We start from the raw sequence: 23338 nt of genomic DNA on the forward strand, positions 1-23338 counted from the left end.
TTGTCAAGAAAATTTTGGGGTTGACTTCCAATTTCAAGGCCACATTATTATTATTATTATTATTATTATTATTATTATTATTATTATTATTATTATCATTATTATTATTATTATTATTATTATTATTATTATTATTATTATTATTATTATTTGTTTATTTATTTTTCTTTAAGTTAGGCGGATGGGCCAGGTCGTTGATACCGAGCTAACCTTAGCAGCCGCCCAAATACGGAGATCTTTCAACAACAAAGATGTCTTGCATCCTTGACAAGATCAAAAACCCGTCACTTTGTGTATTAGCAAAATCACGATGCCAATAGAAAAAAAAAAATGTAGCATTTCTTGGGCGGGAGGCACGTTTTTGCCCCCCAGAAATGCTGGACCGTACCACCACTGCTCGGTTTCATAGATGTTTTTTTTTTTTTTTTTACATCGTGTACCGGTAATATTGTTATTGTAGAACTGAAGCACCTAACATTGAGAAATGTTTTATTCCTCTTAGTTGCAAGAAAAGGATACAATTTTACAAATAGAATTTAGTAAGCTACAGCACAAAACCGGCCTCAAATTAAGCATCTCCTTTGTGACGGCATCATTTTTGAGCTCTTGTATTGGCTTCCACTGGTAAGCTGGTATGTCTGGTTAATGGCAACTTTGTTGCTATGTTTCCATACCAAATAAAAAAAACCCACTACTTATACTTTGACAAATATAGTGCATGTTAGCATTTGGCCACACTGACCAACATGCACCACTTTCTTCCACGCCACTTGAAAATAATTGTTTGGAAAGTATGGAGAGAAGTACGACAAACTGAACCACACAAATGTGTGATTTTATAAGAAAAGGTCATCTAGTGCACAGCGTTACACCACGAGAGCTGGGCGACTGTTTACCAAAACGGGTCACTTCATATCACTGCTTTATGATTGGTTGTCTTCCAAAGCAGAAACAATTTGACGGCTTATTGGTGATTTGACCTGTACCAGAATATAGAATAAACCAGACATTGCTGGTGCAAAGTCATTATGATGTCAATTGGAACAGTATAAAAGCTTTTTACTCAGTGTTTATGTGTATTACATAATCCCACAGAGGGAAAACAGAGGAAATGTTTTTTGGGAGGGCAACCAATGGAACATCACATGAAAACAATGGAATATATTATGGTTAGAGTGCAAATTGCGATTTGTTTGTGGAATAATTCATCTTTTTTTTTTTAAACCTTGCAAAGCACTCGTGTCGAGGAATGCATCATTGTAGTCATTGTTTCTTCGTGTGATCTTTTCTTCTAAGTGTGACTATCAATTTTTTTGACTTGAAAACGTTCAAAAATGTGCTTTTTTTCTTTGCATATTTTTGTAATGGTAGTTTTTATTAACAAGGTGTTTATTGTGTTTTACAGTTTAATGTCTCCCCTGATCATCAGCCTACCTAAATAATTAAGTTGTGGGGATGTCCGTGGCTACTGTTGTCTCATGTAATGACCTCTATCTTTAAGTATGTCAAAGTGTCCCTGACACCTTCCTGTATGACTAATACAGGTCAAATGAAAAAATATTTAAATATTTGCTTAACAATTTGAAATGCATTTGTCTGAGATATTGCAAACACATAAACTTGATGCGTGTCATTTAAATAGGATAATGTGCGTGAACCTCTTTCAAACACATTGGAGTAATTCATATTGAATACAGACTAATTCGTAAGTATTTTAAACACATTGGATTGATTGATGCCGATGATTGATGATGCTGACGTAACTGTCACTCAACTCTTTAAAATAACGACACTACACCTTGTTATTCTACTGATAACGGTTACTTCTTCGTCTTCGTTTTTTTTTTTTTTTCAAAAGAGTGATTCATTATGTTTTGATGTTTGTGCTTTGGCAGGGAACATGCAGAATTACAGCTGTATTTTCTTTCGTCGGCAGCAATTTGGATAAGAAATGACATTGTGGTGAATACGTTGGTGTTGAGGGCAGCTTTGTAGGAAAGACTGAGAGACACCAGCCAATACGCAGACACAATTTTCCGCATGTGTTCCAGTAGAAGATGAGGGAAGAAATAACTCTACCCCACTGTGTGTCATCTAGAAGTGACTCTAGTGTGCGTGTTTTAAAAAAAAACAAAAACAAAAAAAACTGGCAGAGCTCCGACAGCCGAGCGCTGGAATGGTGTTCGCGGAGACAAGCGTGTGGGAGGTTACTCTGCAGCAATGTGTACATGCCGCATGTGAATAACCCCCAAGATGAAAACTGACAGCTTGTACATATTTGCTTTTTCTCTCTGGAGTCAAACTTTGCAGGTCATAGGCTCCGTGAGGGGAGGGGGCGGGGGAACTCAGGAGGTGAAAGGGAGCCTTTCAACTGGACAGCTTTCATGGATGTTTTGGGAAGCTGGAAACCGAGGAGGTCGGCCTGCCCGTTCCTCCCTCTGAGGTCCTTGCGGTGTCAGAGCAAAGAGAGAATGTGATGGAGAGAGCTTGTCGAGGACAGAATGTCAGCAAAAACAAGCTTCCTTCACAGTGCTGCTCCTGCAAGTGCACTTGGCAGTAAAGCAACGCCAATGTCAAAATTAGGTATGAGGATGATAAGACACTAACCCGCACTTGAACTAAACTTGATCGACTGTGTCTTAAGGTAGGACAGATTTGGAACACTGGGCGGTTTGGGGGTTTCCCGGACTAATGAAAACTGAAATGAAAGCTGTTAGCACCTCAGTCATCAGGAAGAAGCTCTTTAGTGGAGTTGCATGGCTGCATTATTGAAATGTTATTGGGCAAAAGTAGGGTAGTGTAAATTGTGGCTATGACACATTTTTAGTTATTAGCCATATAAGTCATGAATGGAATGTCACCTTAAAGCAAAATCTAAAAAAACAATAATGGTCATGTGTCCTATCATCTGGATTTTCTAATGCATTCCGTAGAGGAGAAAGCACAATTATGGTGAAGTTGCTCTACGTAGTCCCACCGGCAAGGAGACCCCGAACACATATTTTCATTTAAAATCCTTTAATATTTTAGATATAAATTAATTAGTGAAATATTAACACGGACGCCATTTCGGTCCATGGTCTGGTGGTGTGATTAAAAAAGCAAAAAAAAAAATGTAACACACTCCACTGTGACCCGTTGTGTACAAAAAAAATGGTGTATGATTGCATGATTGACTAAAACATGAAATGAACTATCATGAATATTCATTACATATATACATTCGGCACATATCATTCACCCGAATGATTTCTGACTGTCAGTGGGTTGCAACAATAATTACAAAAAAAAAAAGCAACATTGTGAAATTGAGCAAGGCAGAATTTTGGAAATACATTTCCCTCAGAAACAAAGTTCCAAAAGTGATTTTCTTTCAACTCAATAATGTTGTCATCATTACCAAACTGGGATAACTTGCAGGAGCCAATCCAGGGTGGAGTAGCTACTTGTCACAGAACCTGAAGTTGATTTAGTAGTTTTTATAAGTGTTGGGACTGGACTGCCTGTCCTCCATTTGTCAAACTATTCAAACTGCCTTCCTCCAGCAATTACTGCAATAGTTCAACATTTTCTTTCCAAGGATATAAAATTCACTGTATCAACAAATGAGGTCTGAAAATAACTTGTCTGCTCTCACTTTACTGAATAAGACTTTAAAAAAAATGCACCGAGAGACCTGTGTTAAACATTAATGAGTGGCTGATGTAGTGAGTCACGGCCTGCTTAGTAAGGGTTCAGAGCAGGAGCGACATGGGCCAGTAACACATATTAATCTTTCACAACAACAGAGACCAGACATGAGGTGCTATTATTATCTCTTTGACCTCGCTGGACTTTTCTTTTATATACATATATATTTTTTTGGTCGATTCAGACTGCCCCGACTAACACACCACACTTTCATTTTCGTAAGTCAACGGAGAAGTTTATTTTACCTGTGAGGTTTGAGTCACACTCCACAAAGTACATATTTGTCAGGTTTATTATAAGAAATTAACGTTCATATACAGAATATAATCTCTTTCCTCAGGTAATGTGGTATTTCACAATTGTACTATACACAATGTACAAATAAAACAAAGTAGTTAAGCTGTTACCCTGGTCACAAAAATAGGTACACCTGTTTGAAAAAAATGCGTCTAAAAAAGAAAAAAAAAGAATAAAAACAACACAGCTCAATGCTGGTTAATCCATTTTGCTACATTAAGTGGGTATATATTAGAAACGTCTCATTATGGCAAAACTACAACCTTAATAAAAGTAAGAGTAATTGCTGTACATGTTGCATTTCATTATATTGCGCAGGTGTACCTAATAAGGTGGCCAGGGATATATCCGTGCGATGCAGTACTTAGGTATATAAACACAGTATCAATTCCAGCTAGTACATAGAGGATTACTTCTTGTGTCCATTCACAGACTTTCTGACAGTGAAATCAGTAAAACTATAACTCTATCTGGTAACTATAAAGTATAAGAGATCGTAGCCAGTTGTAAAATAATTCAAGTTTATTGCGTGAAAATTCTCTGTGACTTGAGTAATGAAGTCCTAGTTTATCTTATCTGTGAGCTTATACTTTTTTTCCGCCTGGGTTTGGCGATGATTTTGAAATCCAAAGGCCTCAGTGTTAAACCGTAGGTGCAATTTAGCGACACGTCTTCATCGGGACATTTCTCAAAGTGACATTGTTGAAGAAGGATTGCAAAGAACAAGAAGAGTTCCACCTTGGCAATCTGGTCACCGATGCAACGTCTTTTCCCCGCTGAGAAGATCATAACGTTATTGGTGAGATCCTTGTCCAGGGAGCCGTTTTCATCAAGGAACCGCGAGGGGTCAAAAATCTGCGGGTCCTTCCACTTCAGGGGGTCGTGATTGATGGACCACTGATTGATGAAGACCACCATGTCTTTTGGAATGCGAAGACCCTCGATAGTAACATCCGAGGTCGTACAGTGGGGGATGGTGACGGGCACGAAACTGCTGAATCGCATCGTTTCATAGATGAAGGCGTCCAGATAGGCCAGGTGTCCTTTGTCCTCCACGGAGGGAAGTCTGTCTGACCCCACCACCTTGTCCACTAGCTGCTGGAGCTTCATTTGAATGTCAGGGTATTTGACCAAGAGGAGTAGTATCCAGGTAAGAGCAGTGGAAACAGTATCCACACCTGCACCAATGAGATCTGCCACCGTCCCCTCAGTGCAGCCCTTGGTGAGTCCTTTGTCACTCTCGGTCTCGTCAATAACCCCGATGAAGGCGTCACTCATATCCCGAGTGACCTCAGGATCGAACGTCTTTCTGTGCTCTTCTACTTTGCCCTGAACAAACTTGAAAAACTCCTTGTTCTGGTGTTTGAAGTTCTTGAAAACACTGCGGACAGGATTTGGGAAAGTCTGAAGCCATGGCATCACATCCACCAAGCTGCCGGCTCCAACAGTCTGTCCAAATTCGTATATCCCCTGTAGCAAGACTCTGAACTCAGTATCGTCGTGTCTGTAACGTTTTCCAAAGCACAAGGCACAAATCACATTAGCTGCAGCTACTGTTAGCTCATCGGAAGGGTTGAAATAATGACCCTGAGCTCCTAGTTTAAGGAAACTCTCAACCAGTTCTTGAGCTTCTGCCACAATTTTGCACTCAAAAGCTTTTTTGGTTTGGCTATTGGCAGATGAGAACGCTCTGATCGTGGATTGAGCAAATTTCCTGTGCATCTTCCACCCTTTGCTGTAACTGGTGAAAGCCAGGCCTTTACCCCCCGACACATACTGAAAAGATACAAAGTTTGGTCTGCCGGCAAACTCCTTGCTGTGCTGGATCAGAGCTTGACGTATGGCCCTGTCGCCATTCAGGACCACAATGTCACTGCAACCAAGCCTTATCTGGTACACGTTACCGTATCTTTCAGCCAGTTTGGTGAAGGTGATGTGAGGCATCTGGCCAAGCTGTATGGCGTTGCCCACCACGGGCCAGGCGAAGGGTCCCGGCAGTCTTCTCTTGAGCCTCAGGTTCCTCACCCGCAGGCCGACCTCCAGGCAGATAAGGAAAAGAAAAGTTGCAACTAGAGCAGGTTGGAGCTGTCCGCTCCACTCTCGAGCAATACTGCTGCCCTTCACAGCAAACTCAGCGTCCACGTGAGCCATTGGTACCCCGTGTCGCCCGTCCTCTTTTGCATCCAAAGAAAAGACAACTCACTTAAAACTTTAACGCTTTCTAGGAAGTTCTCCTTTAGTTAATAAAGTCACAGCCAAGGCCTTGATTGTACGTGGCCGTTCATGATCAGACCAAATCAAGGCAGCACTCAGTCTCCACTGCAGTTTATGACAAGATCTCGATTAGGCAGAGCGTTAACTGTTGTGCCGCTCGTCTTCAGATGACCACTTTAGAAGAAAGCAGATTCAAGCTTTCTCTTATATGTTTCCCTATGGTGGGAGGGGTCCTCGACTTTAAAAAAAAAAAAAAAAAAAAAATTAACGGTTACTCCCCTCCCTTTTTGACCACAGTTTGCAGACCTTAGTCCCACTTAGGCCTCCTTCCAGCAGCATCTCTTGTAGAATGACTGCGAAGCGGGAGATACTTTATACGCCATGTTGCCTAAACTAGACGTTTAGGGTTTATAGTGTGAACAAGAAATGGCATAATGTATTGTAATACTGTTTACATACACTGACTGTATTGTACAGGTTGCTTTATCTTCCACGATGACTGCTTTCCTTCAAACCTTTTATGTATTATTAACAAAAATGTTTGTTATCCCCCATTGGATAAACTGAAAGGACATTTCCATGAAATGTAAAGAGTTTTAAGGTTTCGATATTATTCAAACTGAATGCCGTCTGATGACCCTGCGTAATGTGATGATGGTCAGTCCAAAGCAGACTGTTGTCTGTATTGAGCTCATTTCAAACTCGGGATTCGGGAACACAAATCTCTAGCATATGTGCATGTGAGTGCTTGTGCAACAAAATGAAAGACTTGAAAAGTCATTGTGCTCTGGTGATGCGCAGCCACAAATCAAGGTTTGTTTCACTTAAAAACAATGACTAATGACAAACGAATAGACAATGGTGGCATCATTTTGCTGCCACATGTTTGATAGTATGGCCTACATAATGCAGTGCGACTTCACACAGAAGACAGTCAGTCCCTCTCTACTGTAGGATTCAACGTGAAATTAAATCCAGACACAAGAAACATTCGACATTTCTTTATTATTATTATTATCAGTATAAATTGTAGATACAGCTTATTTTTTCATCATTTAAAGCCATCACATGAAACCTTCGCTGAGTAGTTGTTTGCAAAAGATAGCCATGCACTGAGCGTGCAGGCCTGTAGACGGTGCAGAAACATTCGTGTAGCTTTGAAAAAGTTGTAAACAAACACAGTCATGATAATGCCTCATGGGGGGAAAAAAAAACAACAAAAAAAACATGGTACACATCTGTGCTGTGTGTATTGGTGGGAGCGGCGTTTGGCAGACGGTGCTCGGGGGAACACTGGCTGCACAAAAGTTTGTGCACATTTTCTCTGATGGATGTTGATGGAAGACTTCCTCTTCACTTCCAAGTTCTCCTCTCCCTTTCATCATTTCTCTTTATCCAAGGTCTTCGCGTGAATACAGTAGATCATAGTAGACACATAACATTTATTCTTACATTTACTGTCTTAGCCCAAACGTAGAAAACCACATTTTGATATAGCACGATGTGAAAAAGGTTAAATATATTCTTAGATATTATGGACTGAGAACAATGAGTCAACAAGTGACTGTAACATTCCACAAGCATTTATTACATTACAATGTTAGTTTGAATGGCCATTAAAGGTCGGTAGATGCCCCTGTGCAGATCCTACATGTTCATGCAAAAGTAATAGTAATAATAATAATAACTATTATTTTTAGATAATAGTTTAGATTTTTTTTTTGTGAAACTTTTTTAACCTCTTGCATTGATTCCAAAAGTCCACTGACCTGAATTCTACCGGTCTAACATTACAGATATAACACCACACTCCCAATGCATGTTTAAATACATTAAATAGGAACATTTTACAATAAGACTTTGTGCAGGTATGCTAGTACGCACTGTTAAATGTCACTGGTGGTGGGGAAGCGTGGGGAAGTCTCTGCCTGCCTTGAGTCACATCGCTGATGCGTGCAGCTCACGCTGGGGAAACCAAGCCAAGTAACTTTCCTCTGAGCTTGGCGTTGACGCAGTATCTGAGGGGCTTCAGCGAGAGCCCGTAGGAGCAATCCTGGGTGACGGGCTGAGAGGGGTCGCTCTCTAAGCTGCACTGGTGCAACAAGACCGACGTGAATAAAAAGACTTCCACCTTGGCAATCTGGTCACCGATACATCGCCTCTTACCTATTGAAAAAATCATAACACGGTTGGTGACGTCCTTATCGAGGGTTCCATTGTCACTCAGGAAGCGCGAGGGGTTAAAGATATGCGGATCCTTCCATTTCAGGGGGTCATGGTTGACGGACCACTGGTTGATGAAGACCACTGTGTCTTTGGGGATGCTGAGACCTTCGATGGTGACGTCGGCGGTGGTGGAGTGAGGGATGGTGATGGGGACAAAGCTGGTGAAGCGCATGGTCTCGTAGATGAAGGCGTCCAGGTATGCCAAGCTGCCGCGGTCCTCGGTTGAGGGCAGTCTGTCTGGACCCACCACTTTGTCGATGAGGTCATGCAGCTTTGCTTGCTCCTCGGGATGTTTGACCAGCAGTAGCGTGATCCACTGCATGATGGTGGATATGGTGTCTTGGCCCGCTCCAATCAGATCTGTCACCGTGGCTTCTACGAACTCTTTTGTCAGGCCGCTTTCTTTTCCGTGCTCGATCACGTTGATGATGGCATCGCTCATGTCCCGGGTCACGTCGGGATCGAAGGACGCTCTGTGCTGCACCACTTTATCTGTCACATAGGCGAAGAACTCCTCGTTGAGATTCTTGAAGTTTTCGTAGATGCTGCGGACCGGGTTGGGGAAGGATTGCAGCCAGGGCATGACATCAACCAGGCTGCCCGCTCCGACCGTCTCGCCAAACTTGTTCAGCCTCGTCAACATGGTCCCGAACTCCACATCGTCATGCCCGTATCGTCTCCCGAAGCAAAGGGCGCACAGGACGTTAGCAGCGGCTACTGTGAACTCGTGAGACGGCTCAAAATATTGTCCGTCTGTACTGTGTCGCAAAAATGCCCGCACCAGTTCCATAGCCTCGGCCATAACGTGCTGCTCAAAGACTTTTTTGGTCTGACTGTTTGCAGAGGAGAAGGCTCTCAGGCTGGACTGGGCAATTTTCCTATGCGCCTTCCACTCTTTGCTGTAATTAGTAAATGTCAGGCTTCTTCCTCCTGAGATCATCTGGAAGGAGAGAAAGTTCGGTCTGCCGGCAAACTCCCTGCTGTGCTGTATCAAAGCCTGACGTATGGCCCTGTCGCCATTCAGGACCACGATGTCGCTGCAACCCAGTCTTATCTGGTACACATTACCATATTTTTTGGCCAGTTTGGCGAAGGTGATGTGAGGCATCTGGCCCAGCTGCATGGCGTTGCCCACCACGGGCCAGGCGAAGGGTCCCGGCAGTCTTCTCTTGAGTCTCAGGTTTCTGAACCACAGGCAGGCTTCCAGGCAGAAGAGGAAGATGAAAGATGCAACAAGAGCCGGCTGGACCTGTCCACCCCACTCTCGCATGATGCTCTTCAAAGCAAAGTCAGTGTCCACTGCCATTGGGACAAATATTCAGGCACCGCTTCAAAAAAGGGGGGAAATAAATGAACTTCTTTGGCTCAAAATGTATTCAGAGAATATACTTTGAAATTTTATAAAGCAAAAATGAATCTATTTTGTCCAAATCAGAAGAGCAAAGTTAATAAAAAAATGCCAGTCAAGTGAGTTTGGCAAAAGTTTTTTTTTTTTTTTCCAGATGATTTAAGGTTTGACTGGCTGACTGTGCCTCCCTCCACCTTATATATTTTGCTGTTAGTGGGCAGGGCTCGGAATAGATGTCATACTCCTCCCATTGTGGAAGTCCTGCAGACCCCCACTACATTATCTCCCTGACGCGCAGCGCTCTCGGAGGCGAGCGTCACATCGGGAGCGCGCGCGCTGAGTGAGCGCGGCTGGAGGAGCAGAGACTTTGCAACTGCTGAAAGATTTAGTGGAGAACGTGTCGCGCCCATTTGTTTTACTAATTGGGGGACTGGCAACGTTTGCGCACCTCTCTGTGCATCATTTTGACGTGCCTTTTTTTTTTTTTTATTTCCTTCTTTTGTGGTCATTGGAAGACTAACTGTGGTCAGACAAAATATAGAAAAACGGTTTGTGTAATTTTTGGTTTGCAACTGAAATTAATTTGTGCACTGTGGATAAGCGATTTATTACGAGTTTGTTTTGATCAGCGTGCACTTGGAAGACTGCGTGTATGTTTTAACTTGTGTGTGCTGCTGTTTAAATGGGGCTCTAATGCGGATTAGTCCGGGGCTTCACATTTTACCGCTCAAAAAATGTGCACTGGCGCGCGCACACACACACAGACACACACACGCACACACACCGACGTCCAATCATAATTGCCGTTCGTACAGTGAACTACTCAGCACCTTGGCTTTATTAACACATTAGTATGCTAAAACTGTGTCTCCCTCATTGCAGTTCCAAAAAAAATGACCGCCTGTAACGTTATTTCCAAGCTAGTAAAAATATCAACTAACTCCTACCTAGAAGTGGGAATAACTCAGACATGTGCAAGTCACAAGTAAGTCACAACCTTCCAAGTCTCAAGCAAGTGCCAAGTCACCAGTGTTGTTTTTGTCAGGCATTTTGAATTTAGTCTTTTGGGCAAAAATGCTTATTATACCTGGAAGTCTTTTGTTTCCTCCTAAAATAACCTTGCATTATTTCGCAATAATTATTTTATTTTATTTATTTTAATGTAAGGATGCAAGCGCTTTAAGAGGATGAGGACAGACGGGGTCAGAGGATGGAGGGACGAGGACGGACCGGCAAAAAAGGGTCAAGTGCCCATCCCTGGCGATTAATATTTGGTCTGGCCGGACAAAAATGGGAATAGATGGACGGCGGAAGGTTCCCTGGGCTGCAGGCGAAAGGCGATAAATGGACTGGGAAATTTTAGTAAAATGCCCAGCTCTGTCTATTTGTGTCGTGACGTTATCTGTACATCGCGGTTAGGATCACAATTAACATGTATGCGTGAGTTCGCTCACGCATGTAAATGGGTTATTCCAAATATTTCAGAAATTGGACATTTTACCTTTACCCGAATATTGACTGCATGTAAAAGTAGTCACTGTGGCTAGCTTACCTGTCGGTGGATTTTGTAACGACAAATGAAGTTAGACGTCGTTGTTGTGTCTTCATTCCGTGAGGTGCAAACTATGCGTTTTGTCATCCTATTTTCGCCAACATTATTGACAAAATAATCCATTAATTCCAATTAATGATCCTTGGAGTTGCTCCCATGCTGTTGGGTGTCTCTTTCGCCACTTCACACTAACGAGTGACACTGACCGGGTTGCCAGGTTGGTGTGAATGAAACAAAAACCTTCGTTTTCTTTCTTACTTGCTTGTCATGTAGTTCAAGTCCAAGTCAGGTTCGATATACCAAGTCAAGTCAAGTTGTTCTCATGTTTTTGGCAAGCAAGTCGCAAGTCCTAAAAATTGCAACTAGAGTCTGACGCGAGTCAAGTCATATGACTCGAGTAAACCAATCTCTGCTCCTACCTAATAGCATGAACGTGTGACATACAGTTAAATGCAACAAATACGAGGCCTGGTAATGATAATAATCTGTTGATATTGAGCGGCAGAAGTTAAGAAATTTGCCACATACTGCCTTGTTTAAGCAAGGTAAGTAGCTACTCACTCAAACCACTCCAAAACTGCATAGCCGTAGTTGCGCATTTGGTTGAGAATAGCTTGGAGGGATGGGGTCGATCAAACCATTTTTGAGGCAAGGGGATTACTGGATTTTTGTTGATAAAATATTACATTTCTACCAAGTACTGTATGGTTTCAACACTTTGCTCGCTTGTTAAAAAAAAGACCACACAGTAAATAACATCTCAAGATCTCTCAATTTTTTAGCACGCTTGGATTCACTATCAGGGTGCTTCAGTGCCCCTATAAATGGGCTAGCCGCGCCTATGGCGTGTTTTTAATTTAGTGAAAATGTCATCATGTCTAAATAATGTAAACAAACAAAGGCAACAAGTTGTGTATCACAACGCTTTGTTCTTTGATGTTAATTGCTCAAAAGAGGGCATTTTTAGATATGGGGTTGTGCTCAGTCCAAGCCTGGAAGCCGTTTGTCTGTAGCAATGTGGTGTGGCTAAGCACCAAAGCCTCCACAATGATTCTTGGGTTAACCAGAGACATTGCAATGTCTTTGAATACACTGCACTGGGGATGACTGTTTCTTCTCTGTTCCTATAGGGGAGAATCGCCCCCACCCCCACCCACCACACTCCCCCCCCCTCACCTCAGTCTGCTCCTCGCACACATGTGGCCACTTGCATCCCCATCATGCTAATTCGAGCCAGGTTTGTGGCTGAGGAAGAGGGTGGTAGGGTGTTGTGGGGGCGGTCACGGCGGGGGCGGGTGTCATATGTGCATTTTGCGTGTGGCTGCTGTGTTTGCCTGTGATTACCTCCTGTAACCTGGCTGTGGGAGGCTGCCCCTGACCTGGTGTTGACTCCGGCTGAAGGCACTGTGTGCGTGTGTTTGTGGTGGTGGGTTGGTGGTGGGGGGTCCCTCTATATGCTGCATGTGCCGCTGGGTGTGGGCAGTCAGTATGCGGAGACAGCACCAATGGCAGACCAGGCTGCTCTGGCTCTGGAGCTAATCATTGTTTACTAGTCTCATTTCCACTTCTCAGTGAGCTACTGTCACGCACAGCACCGACAGGGAGGAAGGGAGAGAGGGAAAGGGGGGGGGCGGCTTTTGGATTGGACTGGGAACGTTGCAGTAGTGAGAGCGAAGCCAGGGGTCCACTGGCAATTGGGCAGCTGGGGGGGGGACTTAGGAAAAAGTGTGGCGTGCATATAGGACCATTTTCGGGAGGGGAGGGGGGGTTAATGGTGAGCTGAGACTGAAAAAGCTGTAAACACACCAACAAAAACATCCTGTGGGCAAGCACCTCCGCAGACAACCAGGAGGTAACCACTGGGCATTTGTGCTTTGACATGGTCACGTCTTCATATGCCAGACCACAATCTGAAACCAAGTTAACCGGGGAACATTGTCAATGTCAGACGTGATTGTTGTTCGTGTGAAAAGGCATTCAAAGTGATCTAAAATGGTATGTAAGTAGTATTTTGTTACATGCTTGAAAAAAGGAGCACCCCCGCAAGACTGAAGGGAACACTTCAAGGACTGTGGTCAGTCTCACGTGCCAGTCTTGGTTAAGTGCAAATGTAAAAAGTTAAATATTTGCTTCTAAAGAAGGTCAATTTGTACTCTTCCGCTGTTGGAATGTCACTTTCCATCTATTTTATGGACTGGGGTACTTAAATCCCCCTAATAAATTCATAATTTGGAGTTGAAGCGTGATAGTTCATTCCCAGCCAGTGTAATTTTACAAAGCGGCTGTGATCATTTGCGTGCAGCTGTACACGCAACCTGATATAAGATTGGCTCAATTACAGTGTCACTGAGGCCTCTGTGTTCTGTGTTCATTTGGAACAAAAAAAAAAAAAAAAACCGGAGAATCTGGCTATTGTGAAATATTTATTTCATTTGTGTCAGACGAAAAAAATCAACCATGACCAAGAGAGACGAACATTTTGGAAAATGTTAGGAATGATTCAAGAATCTGCAGAGCCCTTCCAAAAATCTCTTTTATGAGTTTTTGCGAATAAATATTGCAGGAACGGAGTGCATATCAGGTCATGATTATACTTGTGTGACCTCCGCTTTTACTCAAGGTCAATTAGGTACGCACCAGCGTGCCCCAAAAGAGAAATAGACACAAATATTTCTTGTCAACGTAAAACTGGCTTTTTATTAGGGACAGACCTGTCTCGTGCTGTGCGCCATGCAGCCCTTACTCCACACCACATACTGCTGGGCCAATGGCAAGTGCGGCTTTCGTTAGACTGACAACCAGTAAGCTGTGTGTTCCTGCTGGTGTTTTGCCGTTGTTCTCTGAGTGGAAGCAGACCCCAGAGTGTGGAAAACAAGTGAGTTGCCTTTGCTTAAAGTCAATGAAAGCATTTTACCTCAAGGATACAGGGGCTCATCTTGTGTATGTGACGCATTGACACGTATCGCCAAGCACACACATGCATTTTCCCACAGAAACTGAGGAAATAAAACTGTCACCATCATTTGATCCTTTATAACTTTACAGACATGATTTATGGTATTTAATTGTCAAATAAATTAATGTTATGTAAATCTTTTCATGAAAACTGAAATGACAAAAGTGTAATAGTGGGGAAAAAAGTGTTTCACGTTTCACTTTTTAACATCAGTGATTCTCACAAGAACAACAACAAAGAAGCTAATGATAAAACCTACAGACAAAATAACACTTCTAACTTTGATAACTAGTTAATACCACACGTGGTGACGCTGGAAACTTACTGCTAGGACTTCTATGTACGTATATGATTCCCCCCCCACAATCTTTGGTGATATTTGTCCTTTTTTAAGCTAGGTGTTCCAAACAAGCCACAACAACTCAATGGGAGAATATCAAATCGGGACATTTTAATACATTGTGCTTGTCTAAGCCCATATGTCACTGAGCGTTGAAGGTTTGCAAGTGTTTTTGCACGAATAGCAAATGCATTTTATTCGTCAGGGTTCTACATTCGCAAACAGTTTTAATGGACACAAACAGTTTTTCTTCTTCAAATTTGGAACATGTTCAAACACTCATAAGCCTTCACCGCTCTGTGAGACACCTCCCTTACACTCTCAAAACAGTTGGGTTAAAAATAACCCAATTTGGATCAAAAATTGACCAATCCACTAATTGGGCCAATTCGACCCAAGTTTCTGGGTTGTTTTTGCAGAAAACGACCCAAAAAATTGATTGTTCTGTCTAAAACAACCCCCCAAAATGTTGTTGTTTTGTGAAAAAAAAAGAAGGTGGGTTAAGTGGACCCAATTAGTGGATCGGTCCGTTTTTGACCCAAATTGGGTTATTTTTGACCCAAGTGTCTTTAGAGTGCAGTGTTGCAAGCTGAAGCCTACAGCAGCCGACTTTGAGTGAGACATGGACAATTCAGTCTTCACTTCACAAAAGCCAGGCAAGCATGGGGGGGAAAATGCAAACCGAGCTGAGAGTCAAACCTTGAATCTCAGAAATGTGTGGCAGACATGCTTAACCACTAGACTACTGTCCTGCCTTGAAATTCTTCACATTAACGTTTATATAAGATGCTTATTCACACACTTACAAAAGTTAAAGACTCCCACAGAGACACCATTAAGTTCTTGTTTTGTTGTTAATTAGATAAGTACAGTAATTGAACTGCAATCTTTCCGAGCACATTTGAGCTTTTGGGGCACTTTTCACCTCCGCTGCAGGCAGGCTGCGTGATACAACTTCACTGCGTGGCACCCAGCACAGTAGCCATGTATTATGTACAGTATAGAGATATTTCTTTCTAATGTCGGCCAGTTTTTTGCGTGCTTGGGGAGCCGAGCGGGGATGGGCTTGCGTGCCGCCGCCGGCCTGGCGTGCGCGGACCTCGGCCACTGAACTCCGGCTACCCAGGGGAGCGGGGAGCGGGGAGCGGGGGGGCTCGCGTGGAGGAGGGGGGTGCAAGGCTGTACCGAGAGATTAAAATGAGACGAGGGAGAGAATGCGAGGAGAAATGGCTTCCAGATGACCCCGAGCCTGTGAGCTCATCGGAAGGCGCTTTTAGGACACTTTGTTAGGTATCTCACCCCCCTGTCTGAAATAATCCAAATGGAATCACTATAGGAATGACCAATGAGGAGAGAGAGGAAACTCCACACAGAAAAATACATTCATCTGACAAAAGTAATAATTAATACAAATTTAATCAAAATTGACCAATCAAAATCAGACATTGCTTTTGAATTGTGGTTCAACGGAATTATTTAAAAAAGCAAACACGTGAACCAGGCCTGGACTGCTGTGTGTCCTCTAATTTGCATCTAATTTGTAAGCAATCGGTTGGCCTCTTTAAAGGGTGACATAGTCATTGTGCTTTTTGGTGAAGTGGTAAGTACCGTACGAAACATGGACCAGAGGAAGTGAATGAGAACGTTGTCTGAGGAGATTCGAAAGAAAATGATAGATAAGCAAGTTAAAGGTAAAGGCTAGAAGGCAATCTCCAAGCAGCTTGAAGTTCCTGTCTCTATGGTGGCACATATTATTCAGAAATTTAAGACCCACGGGACTGGAGCCAACCTCACTGGATGTGACGCAGGAGGAAAATTGATGACAAATTGACACACTGTCCCTACTGTGAAACATGGAGGAAGCTCTGTTATGTTCTGGACATAATCTGCGCAGAGTCCGATGAAATCTCAAGACTATCAAGGTATTCGAGAGATAAATGTGCTGGCTCGTGTCAGAAGGCTTGGTCTCAGTCACAGGTCACGGGCCTTATAACAGGATCTCCCTCAAAACACTTCTAAAAACATCTGAGAATGCCTAAAAGCTAAACATTGGATTATTCTGAAGTCGCCTTCTATGAGCCCTGATCTAAATCCTATTGAACATCTGTGGAAGCAACTGAAAGATGCCATTTGGAGAAAGCACATTTCAAACCTGGGACAAGTGTTTTTGAAGAGTGGGCCCAAAAAACTGCTGAGGGATGTAGAAGTCTCATTGAAAGTCACAAAAATCATTTGATTGCAGTGACTGCCTCAAACGGTTCTGCAATAAAACATTCATATTAAGTACCATGCTTTTTGTCCAGGCCTGTGTCATGACGTTTTTTTTTTTAATAATGGTGTTGAACTACAATTCAAAAGCAAATAGGTGATTTTTTTAAAATTTCCTGTGGGTGTCATTTACACGTAATAGCCACAAGGGGGGGAAAAGTGAAAAATATCATTGTGAAAGGGGCTGCATACACTACCTCACATAGAGAAAGATTCTAGGGTTGTCTCTTCCCATTCCGTGTTGGCACCATTTAAATAGACAAACACCAGCTTTTACAAGCAGTGTAAAAGCGATTATTGACTTCCTATACATGGGCAACTAGGTCTAATATTTAACATTTTACACAATCGTTTTTTAAAGTAGAAGTCAACCCAAACATTTTTTTTCCCCCAGAATGTGTTCTATGCAGGCCCAGTAGTTGAAATTAATATTGATTAATATTGCGTTTGTGAAATATAAGTTAAGCAGCAAAATGCACCCACTTTTAGCCCTCTCAGGCTCACCTGTTTTCTGAAGCTGAGCCATGATTGGTCGTTATTTGAGCACTGAGCAACTTCGATGTCATCTTCAGTAAACAGAAGTGACAAAATGGCCGCCCCCTGAGCTAGCTAAAAACGGGTGGATTTCTCATATTCTACAAACAAAATATGAATCAGAATGCCCTGTTTAGATTGTGGGCCTGCATAGAACATATTTTGGAAAAAAATATGTTTGGGTTGACTACCCTATTTAACACACGCGATTCCTGTTTTAATGAATAACTATGATTTTACCTCATATTAGCTTGCTCTAAATGGGCAAAATTGCTCCATAATTATCAACAGTTTGTTAGCTGAAGAACCAGACAGTGTTTTCATGCAACATGCAAAGTGTGACAAAGCACCTAATGAGTTGACTAGACTGCTTTTTAAACTGCTAATGTTGTTTTGCTCCTATTTGTTTGTTTTGCTGCGGTTTGTTGTGATGAACTAGATCGTCGTCTTTGTTATGAAACAGGACGTTGCTGTTTCTTTTTTAATCGTTTTTTTTTCTTTACTGATTGGCATTTTTGATGAGCTCCTTTGTCTGTGTCTGTGCACGGCTCGGCAGGTGGGGAGGCCGAGGCCAGTTGCTCAGCCTCAGGCGCACCGAGTGTTCCGTGCAGTATGGATACTAGCAGCAGGTTGCTCTCCTCATTGTGTAATTGGGCGGATAAAGTTCCGTGATTCCCTCTTTTTTGCACCTCCATGTGTTCTGCATGAGCAGCTCTGTGCATTTTAGTATCCTGAAAATGAAGCCGGGTCAGTGTGCGGTCATGTTATTCCCTCCATCCCCCCCTTCACTGCTCCAATTCTGCAGATGAGTGGATGGAACTGCCGCAAGATTGGGGCAGTGCACTGAGGGCAGAGTTCACTCACGGCCCTCGGTGCATCAGAGCAATGTTGTAGTCTCACAGCTATTTTTGCTTTTTTTTATAGACGCCCTGGGATTTGTCTGAAATCCGCAATTATTACTAATTGCTTTTTAAATTATAACAAATTATCATTTTCACGGTGCACTGGCTTGTAAAAGGAGAAGTGTTCACGTATACTATTGATGCACCAGCTGGTTGTTTTAAATGACCATCTATGCCAATGCTAATTATGTCACTTTGTATTGCTGTATCACAATGAGTTGAAAATAAACTTCAAGCGCAGCCCTCGACCAATGTCAAACGATCCTAATTTAATCAGCACTTGTTTCAAACCTTCCTATGTAACCATCCTACATTATCAACTTAGCAATTGTGAAAACCCAATTTGCACCAAATTAAAATGTTTTTCTTTCAACCGTGCACAACGTTTCTTGAAAATTGGTGAAGCACTATTTACATAATTCTGCTCAAAAGCAAACACAATGATTAAAAAAAGATGTTCCTGTTGGCTAAAAGAAGCACCTAAGTACAGTGGGAGCCCGGGAGACAAAAATAAATTGCTACCTCTTCTATTAATAAGGATAAAGCCATAACTGTTTACATGTATAGCTGACACCTTTTCCCTTCTGGGAATAGACTCAGACTCACTTGTGCAAGACAAATAGCGCCTGTTTGTTATGTTTGAGCGGGCGAAAAGGAAAAAGGAAAGGAGGTGTGCGTCTGCTTAATGGGAATAGGATTAACGATGAGGAAAATAAGTCATCCTTATAGTAGACCAGACAAGTGCTTCAGTACGAGAGTGCTAAATGTGCACAATCTGCTGTTATATACACATGCATGTAAATACTCTTTAGAGCTTCTGCCACTTTCCAAATCCATGATTTAATGATTTCACGTTTTTTGTAAACAACTCATTGTAACCATCTGCTAGCATTTAACAGTTTTTTGGTAGGTCATCAACTCGGTTAATAGTTGACCTTTTTTTCATACAGTTTCAGTCTTGTGCTTCTATTTATACGTTTTTGGGGGGGGGAACCGAGGAGCTGCGGAATTCTTTATACAGTACACTGGTATGTCCTCAGATAACTGACGAGCCATTACAGCAAGCCGATGGATAATAACAGCGTGATCCTTAGTGATGACACATCTCTCACGGTCCCTTGTCCTCTGGTGCACTCCACCAGTGCGAGGTGTCATATTTGCTTTCAGTTGTGGGCCTCTGAGCGCCTGAATGTTAAACGTTCACGCCTCCTTGTTGGCATGGAATGTTTTTGACACAGTCTAGCGTGACTCTCACATTTTAATGTTATTGCCTGAGTTTATTCCTTTGCCTAAATGATGACTAAGCATTTACAACGCCATGAACCGTGCATTGTACATAGCAAATGGATTCTAGGGTGATCCCTCCTCTTTTACACAGAAAAACACTTTTTTGGGAGCAATAAAACCAACAATTTAAACCATCTGGGAGTTTATTAACTTGGTTTTCCAACAAAGTCGTGACCATTCATTTTTTTTTATTAAGATGAGATAAAATGACTTTTAGTAGTCTCACAGTGGGGAAATGTGCAATTATAGTATTTATATATATTTTAAAGCTTTATGCATAATATGAATGCAATACACGTGAGGTGTTGGTATTATTTTTGTCCACTTCACTATCCTCATGTTATATCCTCATGCATATTGTAATTATTTGGCTTATTTGATCAAGTGTGAAACTAAATATTAGAGTTTAGATTGTAAATGTAGGACAGTGCTCTTGATGGAGTATTTAGGCCGGCAGCCACCAGTATAGTATATAACAAATGTATCAGAGTGACAAATGATCTTATATTACCCACACATGTAAATGTTTGGCACCAACACATGTTTTAATCGTGCATGATTTCATTACCTCATTCGAAATTTGCTGTGACTCAGGTTTGAATCTTGCTTTCCCGCATCGTCTGTTTGTCATTGGCTGCCTTTTCATTTACTCATCATGCAATTATTGAGCAATCTTGTGTGTGTTATACTGCGGCACTACACTCTGCACATTTATGTGATTACAGTAGCACAAAGCAACAAAGAAACAAGCAAGTATTTTTTTTTTTTTTAACCAAACTTTAAGATAAACAATTAAGTCAAATTGGTAACGGTATCATTTAGAAATTGTGATATGCTTTATAGCAACTGACTTTGTATTTTGACCCGTGGCTTGAAAAAAAAATTGTTGTAATAATTGCCATAGGAGTTAATAGTGCAATGTTTGATTTTGTTTAACAGAAAAAAAATGTCAATGCAATGCATTATTATCATTTGTCACGTGCCAGCATAAGCTGTCGTGTTATTCTAAAATAAATACAATGTATTACCATTTGTTCAAAATGAGAAAAGTCAACCTAGCTATCATTGTGGTTGGTTGCTATATAATTTAATGTGACCATTATATACTTTGATGGAATTAACGTTTAAAACATTTGCATTTGGGTGAAAAGTCTCACATCTCATTTTGAGCACAAACCTTTACAGCGATCTATCCATGTTGATGGCTTGGCCTTAGTTCAAATCAAAGTTAAAAGTGAACTTTCACCTTTTCCATAAACAATTTGTGGTGTTTATTATTTTGCGTGGCGTTACTAGACAACGGTGGCATGGATCTTCACAAAGTGTACCATTTCTTTGGGTATAAGAGTTACATATCATGTAGCATTCTGTCACCACCGCTACAGAAGTCAGTTTTCTTCCTTTATTTTCCAGTGCATGTGCACCATTGGCATGAAGATGCTTTTAAGCAGCGACACGCACACATTACATTTGTGTAAATTTACGTCTGCTAGCACGACTGATGTTCATACTTTCCATTTCACATAGTCAAAGTCGCTATGTTCAGCCAGGAATTGAGAGAAGGAAAATACATTTACACTCACTGTATCTTCTCCATGTGCATTCTTGTCTGTATTTTTTCTCACAATATTTTGCATTATATTTAATTCCCCAAACGCACTACTATAAGAGAATGTAAATGCAGAGCGGTTATCCGGCCAATTGTCCTACTGGCCAATTTCAAGGTTTCGTTCTCATCCTTCTCTTCATTCTTGACAAGCAAGCATCGACACAGATTTTCTAGTAAATCCTAATCCATCCAGCACTAATTTTAAAAAAAACAACAACATTAATTACATTTTAATAAGAGATGGCTTTACGTGCCCCAAATGTATTTTTGATGCTGATCTTAAAAAAATGTCTTTACTCTTTTTTTCTAGCACATCAGGTTTTTGAAAGATTTTCTTTTTTTTTTTTTTTTTTTTTAAGTTTGACCTTTAACAGTTTGCACAATACGGATCCTTCACACATCTTACCCTCCCCTCAAGGTGATATATTTCTAAATAATTCCTTTAGGGAAAAGTGGCGGCTGCCCCACAAGGTAAATAAAGTCTTTCATGCACAATGTATTCCACATGCTTTCTCGGGGGGCCAAGAGGCACCCAATACTCCACATGTGGCTCAGACCACCTATGTTAGTTGACATACAGTATTTCTCCTCTTGGATGCTGTTACCAGCAGTAATGGAACCATCTTTGGAGTTATTGGAATGAGTTAAGAAGTGTCTGTTTTTGTTGTCTCACATGTGAACAGTGTTCAGATATGGTCAATTAAATGTAATAAGGGACTTCTGTATTTTTAAACCGGTGTACGGTAAATGTTGCAAGTTCTCATTGTCATATTAAGTATTTTATGGGCTTTCACTTGCATAGTACTTTTACACCTACAAGGCATTCAAAGCACTTCAATACTGACACCTCAATTACCTACACTAGAACCCGACTTAATCCAGCAGTGGGAAGGAACTACTTAGTTACTGTACTCTAAATACATTTTCAGGTATTTCTATATTACTTGAGCATTTCTTTTTCTGACACCTTTTTTACACCCTCCATTTGAAAACTGATCAGTACAGAACTTCCCTCCTTACTTTGTCAGATTATGACATATCATAAAAATATTTAAATAGATAGAGTTAAAGTCAACTGCGATTTTGACTGATTGATTGATTGATTGATTGCAACTACTTGAAATCAATGATTCAACATATTCAGAGATGCATGATATTCCCTCTATGGTTTAACTAACTAAGCTTTTTTTTTTAGCCACTTCTCAAAATTCGCAAAGCTATGGGAACATATCGTTTTGATAACATGAAATTCTAGTTAGCTTTTTCTTCTTTCTTTTCAGCACAAGCACTATGCAAATTCATGTTAAATTTACATTATGTTCCCTGGCAACAGCAAAGAACAAAACGGGGTTGATGTGACAAAACGTGGCAGAAAGCATGACAGGCCGTGATTGCCTGGCCAAATTTTTGAAAGTCTCAAAACAGTTTTCAGGCAGTCATGGTGGGGATGATAAATCTAGTCAGCCACATTTTGTTCGATTCTCACCATAAGCTAAGGTGTATGGTTCTTCACGTTCGCGTGTGATCGTCTGACACGGTGCACGTAGTCCAGGAGGGGCCTGGCAGGAGAGCTAACAGTATATGAAGTCTGATGTGGTCACAAACATGCTCCAAAGCTGTCTGGCGTCCACATTTTTGTTATTCAAAGCCTTGACAGAATGTGTAAAACATGTCAGACCTTGATCAGATTGTAAGAAACACAAGGCACCGCAGGAGAGGGAGGAACGAACTCACTGTCGGTCGGACCTTAGTGTGCCGGCACTTAGCAGCAATTGGCCCAACACAGATGTCCTTCATAGACCATTAGAAACCTTAGCAAGTCAAAATCAGACTCCGCAGTATATTTCAGTCAATATATGGCCATTGGGATTAAACCTTTGGTGTACCAAGTTATCAAAACGGGTACCGTGTATAATTGACAGTAAAAGCTAATTTTTACTTTTTTACTTTTACTTAAAGTCAACCCAAACCTATTTTTTTCAAGAATATGTTCTACGCAAGCCCACTAGTTGAAACAAGGCATTCTGATAAATATTGCGTTTGTGGAATAGGTGTTAATCCACATGTTTTTAGCCATCTCTGGGGGTGGCCATTTTGTCTTCTGCCGACTGAAAA

At 41.5% G+C, this 23338-nt stretch overlaps 3 protein-coding genes across 3 annotated transcripts in view; 1 reads left to right on the forward strand and 2 right to left on the reverse strand.

Annotated features, from left to right (window-relative positions):
* Positions 1-23338, forward strand: part of dnajc17 (DnaJ (Hsp40) homolog, subfamily C, member 17) — a 100434-nt gene that overhangs the window by 60910 nt on the left and 16186 nt on the right. The window lies entirely within an intron of this gene.
* Positions 3965-6363, reverse strand: cyp1c2 (cytochrome P450, family 1, subfamily C, polypeptide 2). Its single transcript, XM_086050059.1, has one exon. The coding sequence runs from the start codon at positions 6136-6138 to the stop codon at positions 4555-4557; it is 1584 nt and encodes a 527-aa protein (XP_085906185.1). The 5' UTR covers positions 6139-6363; the 3' UTR covers positions 3965-4554.
* On the reverse strand, positions 7188-9908 carry LOC147137467 (cytochrome P450 1B1-like). Its single transcript, XM_086050150.1, has one exon. The coding sequence runs from the start codon at positions 9731-9733 to the stop codon at positions 8162-8164; it is 1572 nt and encodes a 523-aa protein (XP_085906276.1). The 5' UTR covers positions 9734-9908; the 3' UTR covers positions 7188-8161.

Source organism: Filicampus tigris, chromosome 13, assembly GCF_054856515.1.
Source record: "Filicampus tigris isolate MCC_2025a chromosome 13, RoL_Ftig_1.0, whole genome shotgun sequence".
Taxonomy (NCBI): domain Eukaryota; kingdom Metazoa; phylum Chordata; class Actinopteri; order Syngnathiformes; family Syngnathidae; genus Filicampus; species Filicampus tigris.

Bases quoted from the DNA above. Each gene is read 5' to 3' on its own strand.
- cyp1c2 (XM_086050059.1), bottom strand. From the start codon at position 6,138: ATGGCTCACGTGGACGCTGAGTTTGCTGTGAAGGGCAGCAGTATTGCT.
- LOC147137467 (XM_086050150.1), bottom strand. From the start codon at position 9,733: ATGGCAGTGGACACTGACTTTGCTTTGAAGAGCATCATGCGAGAGTGG.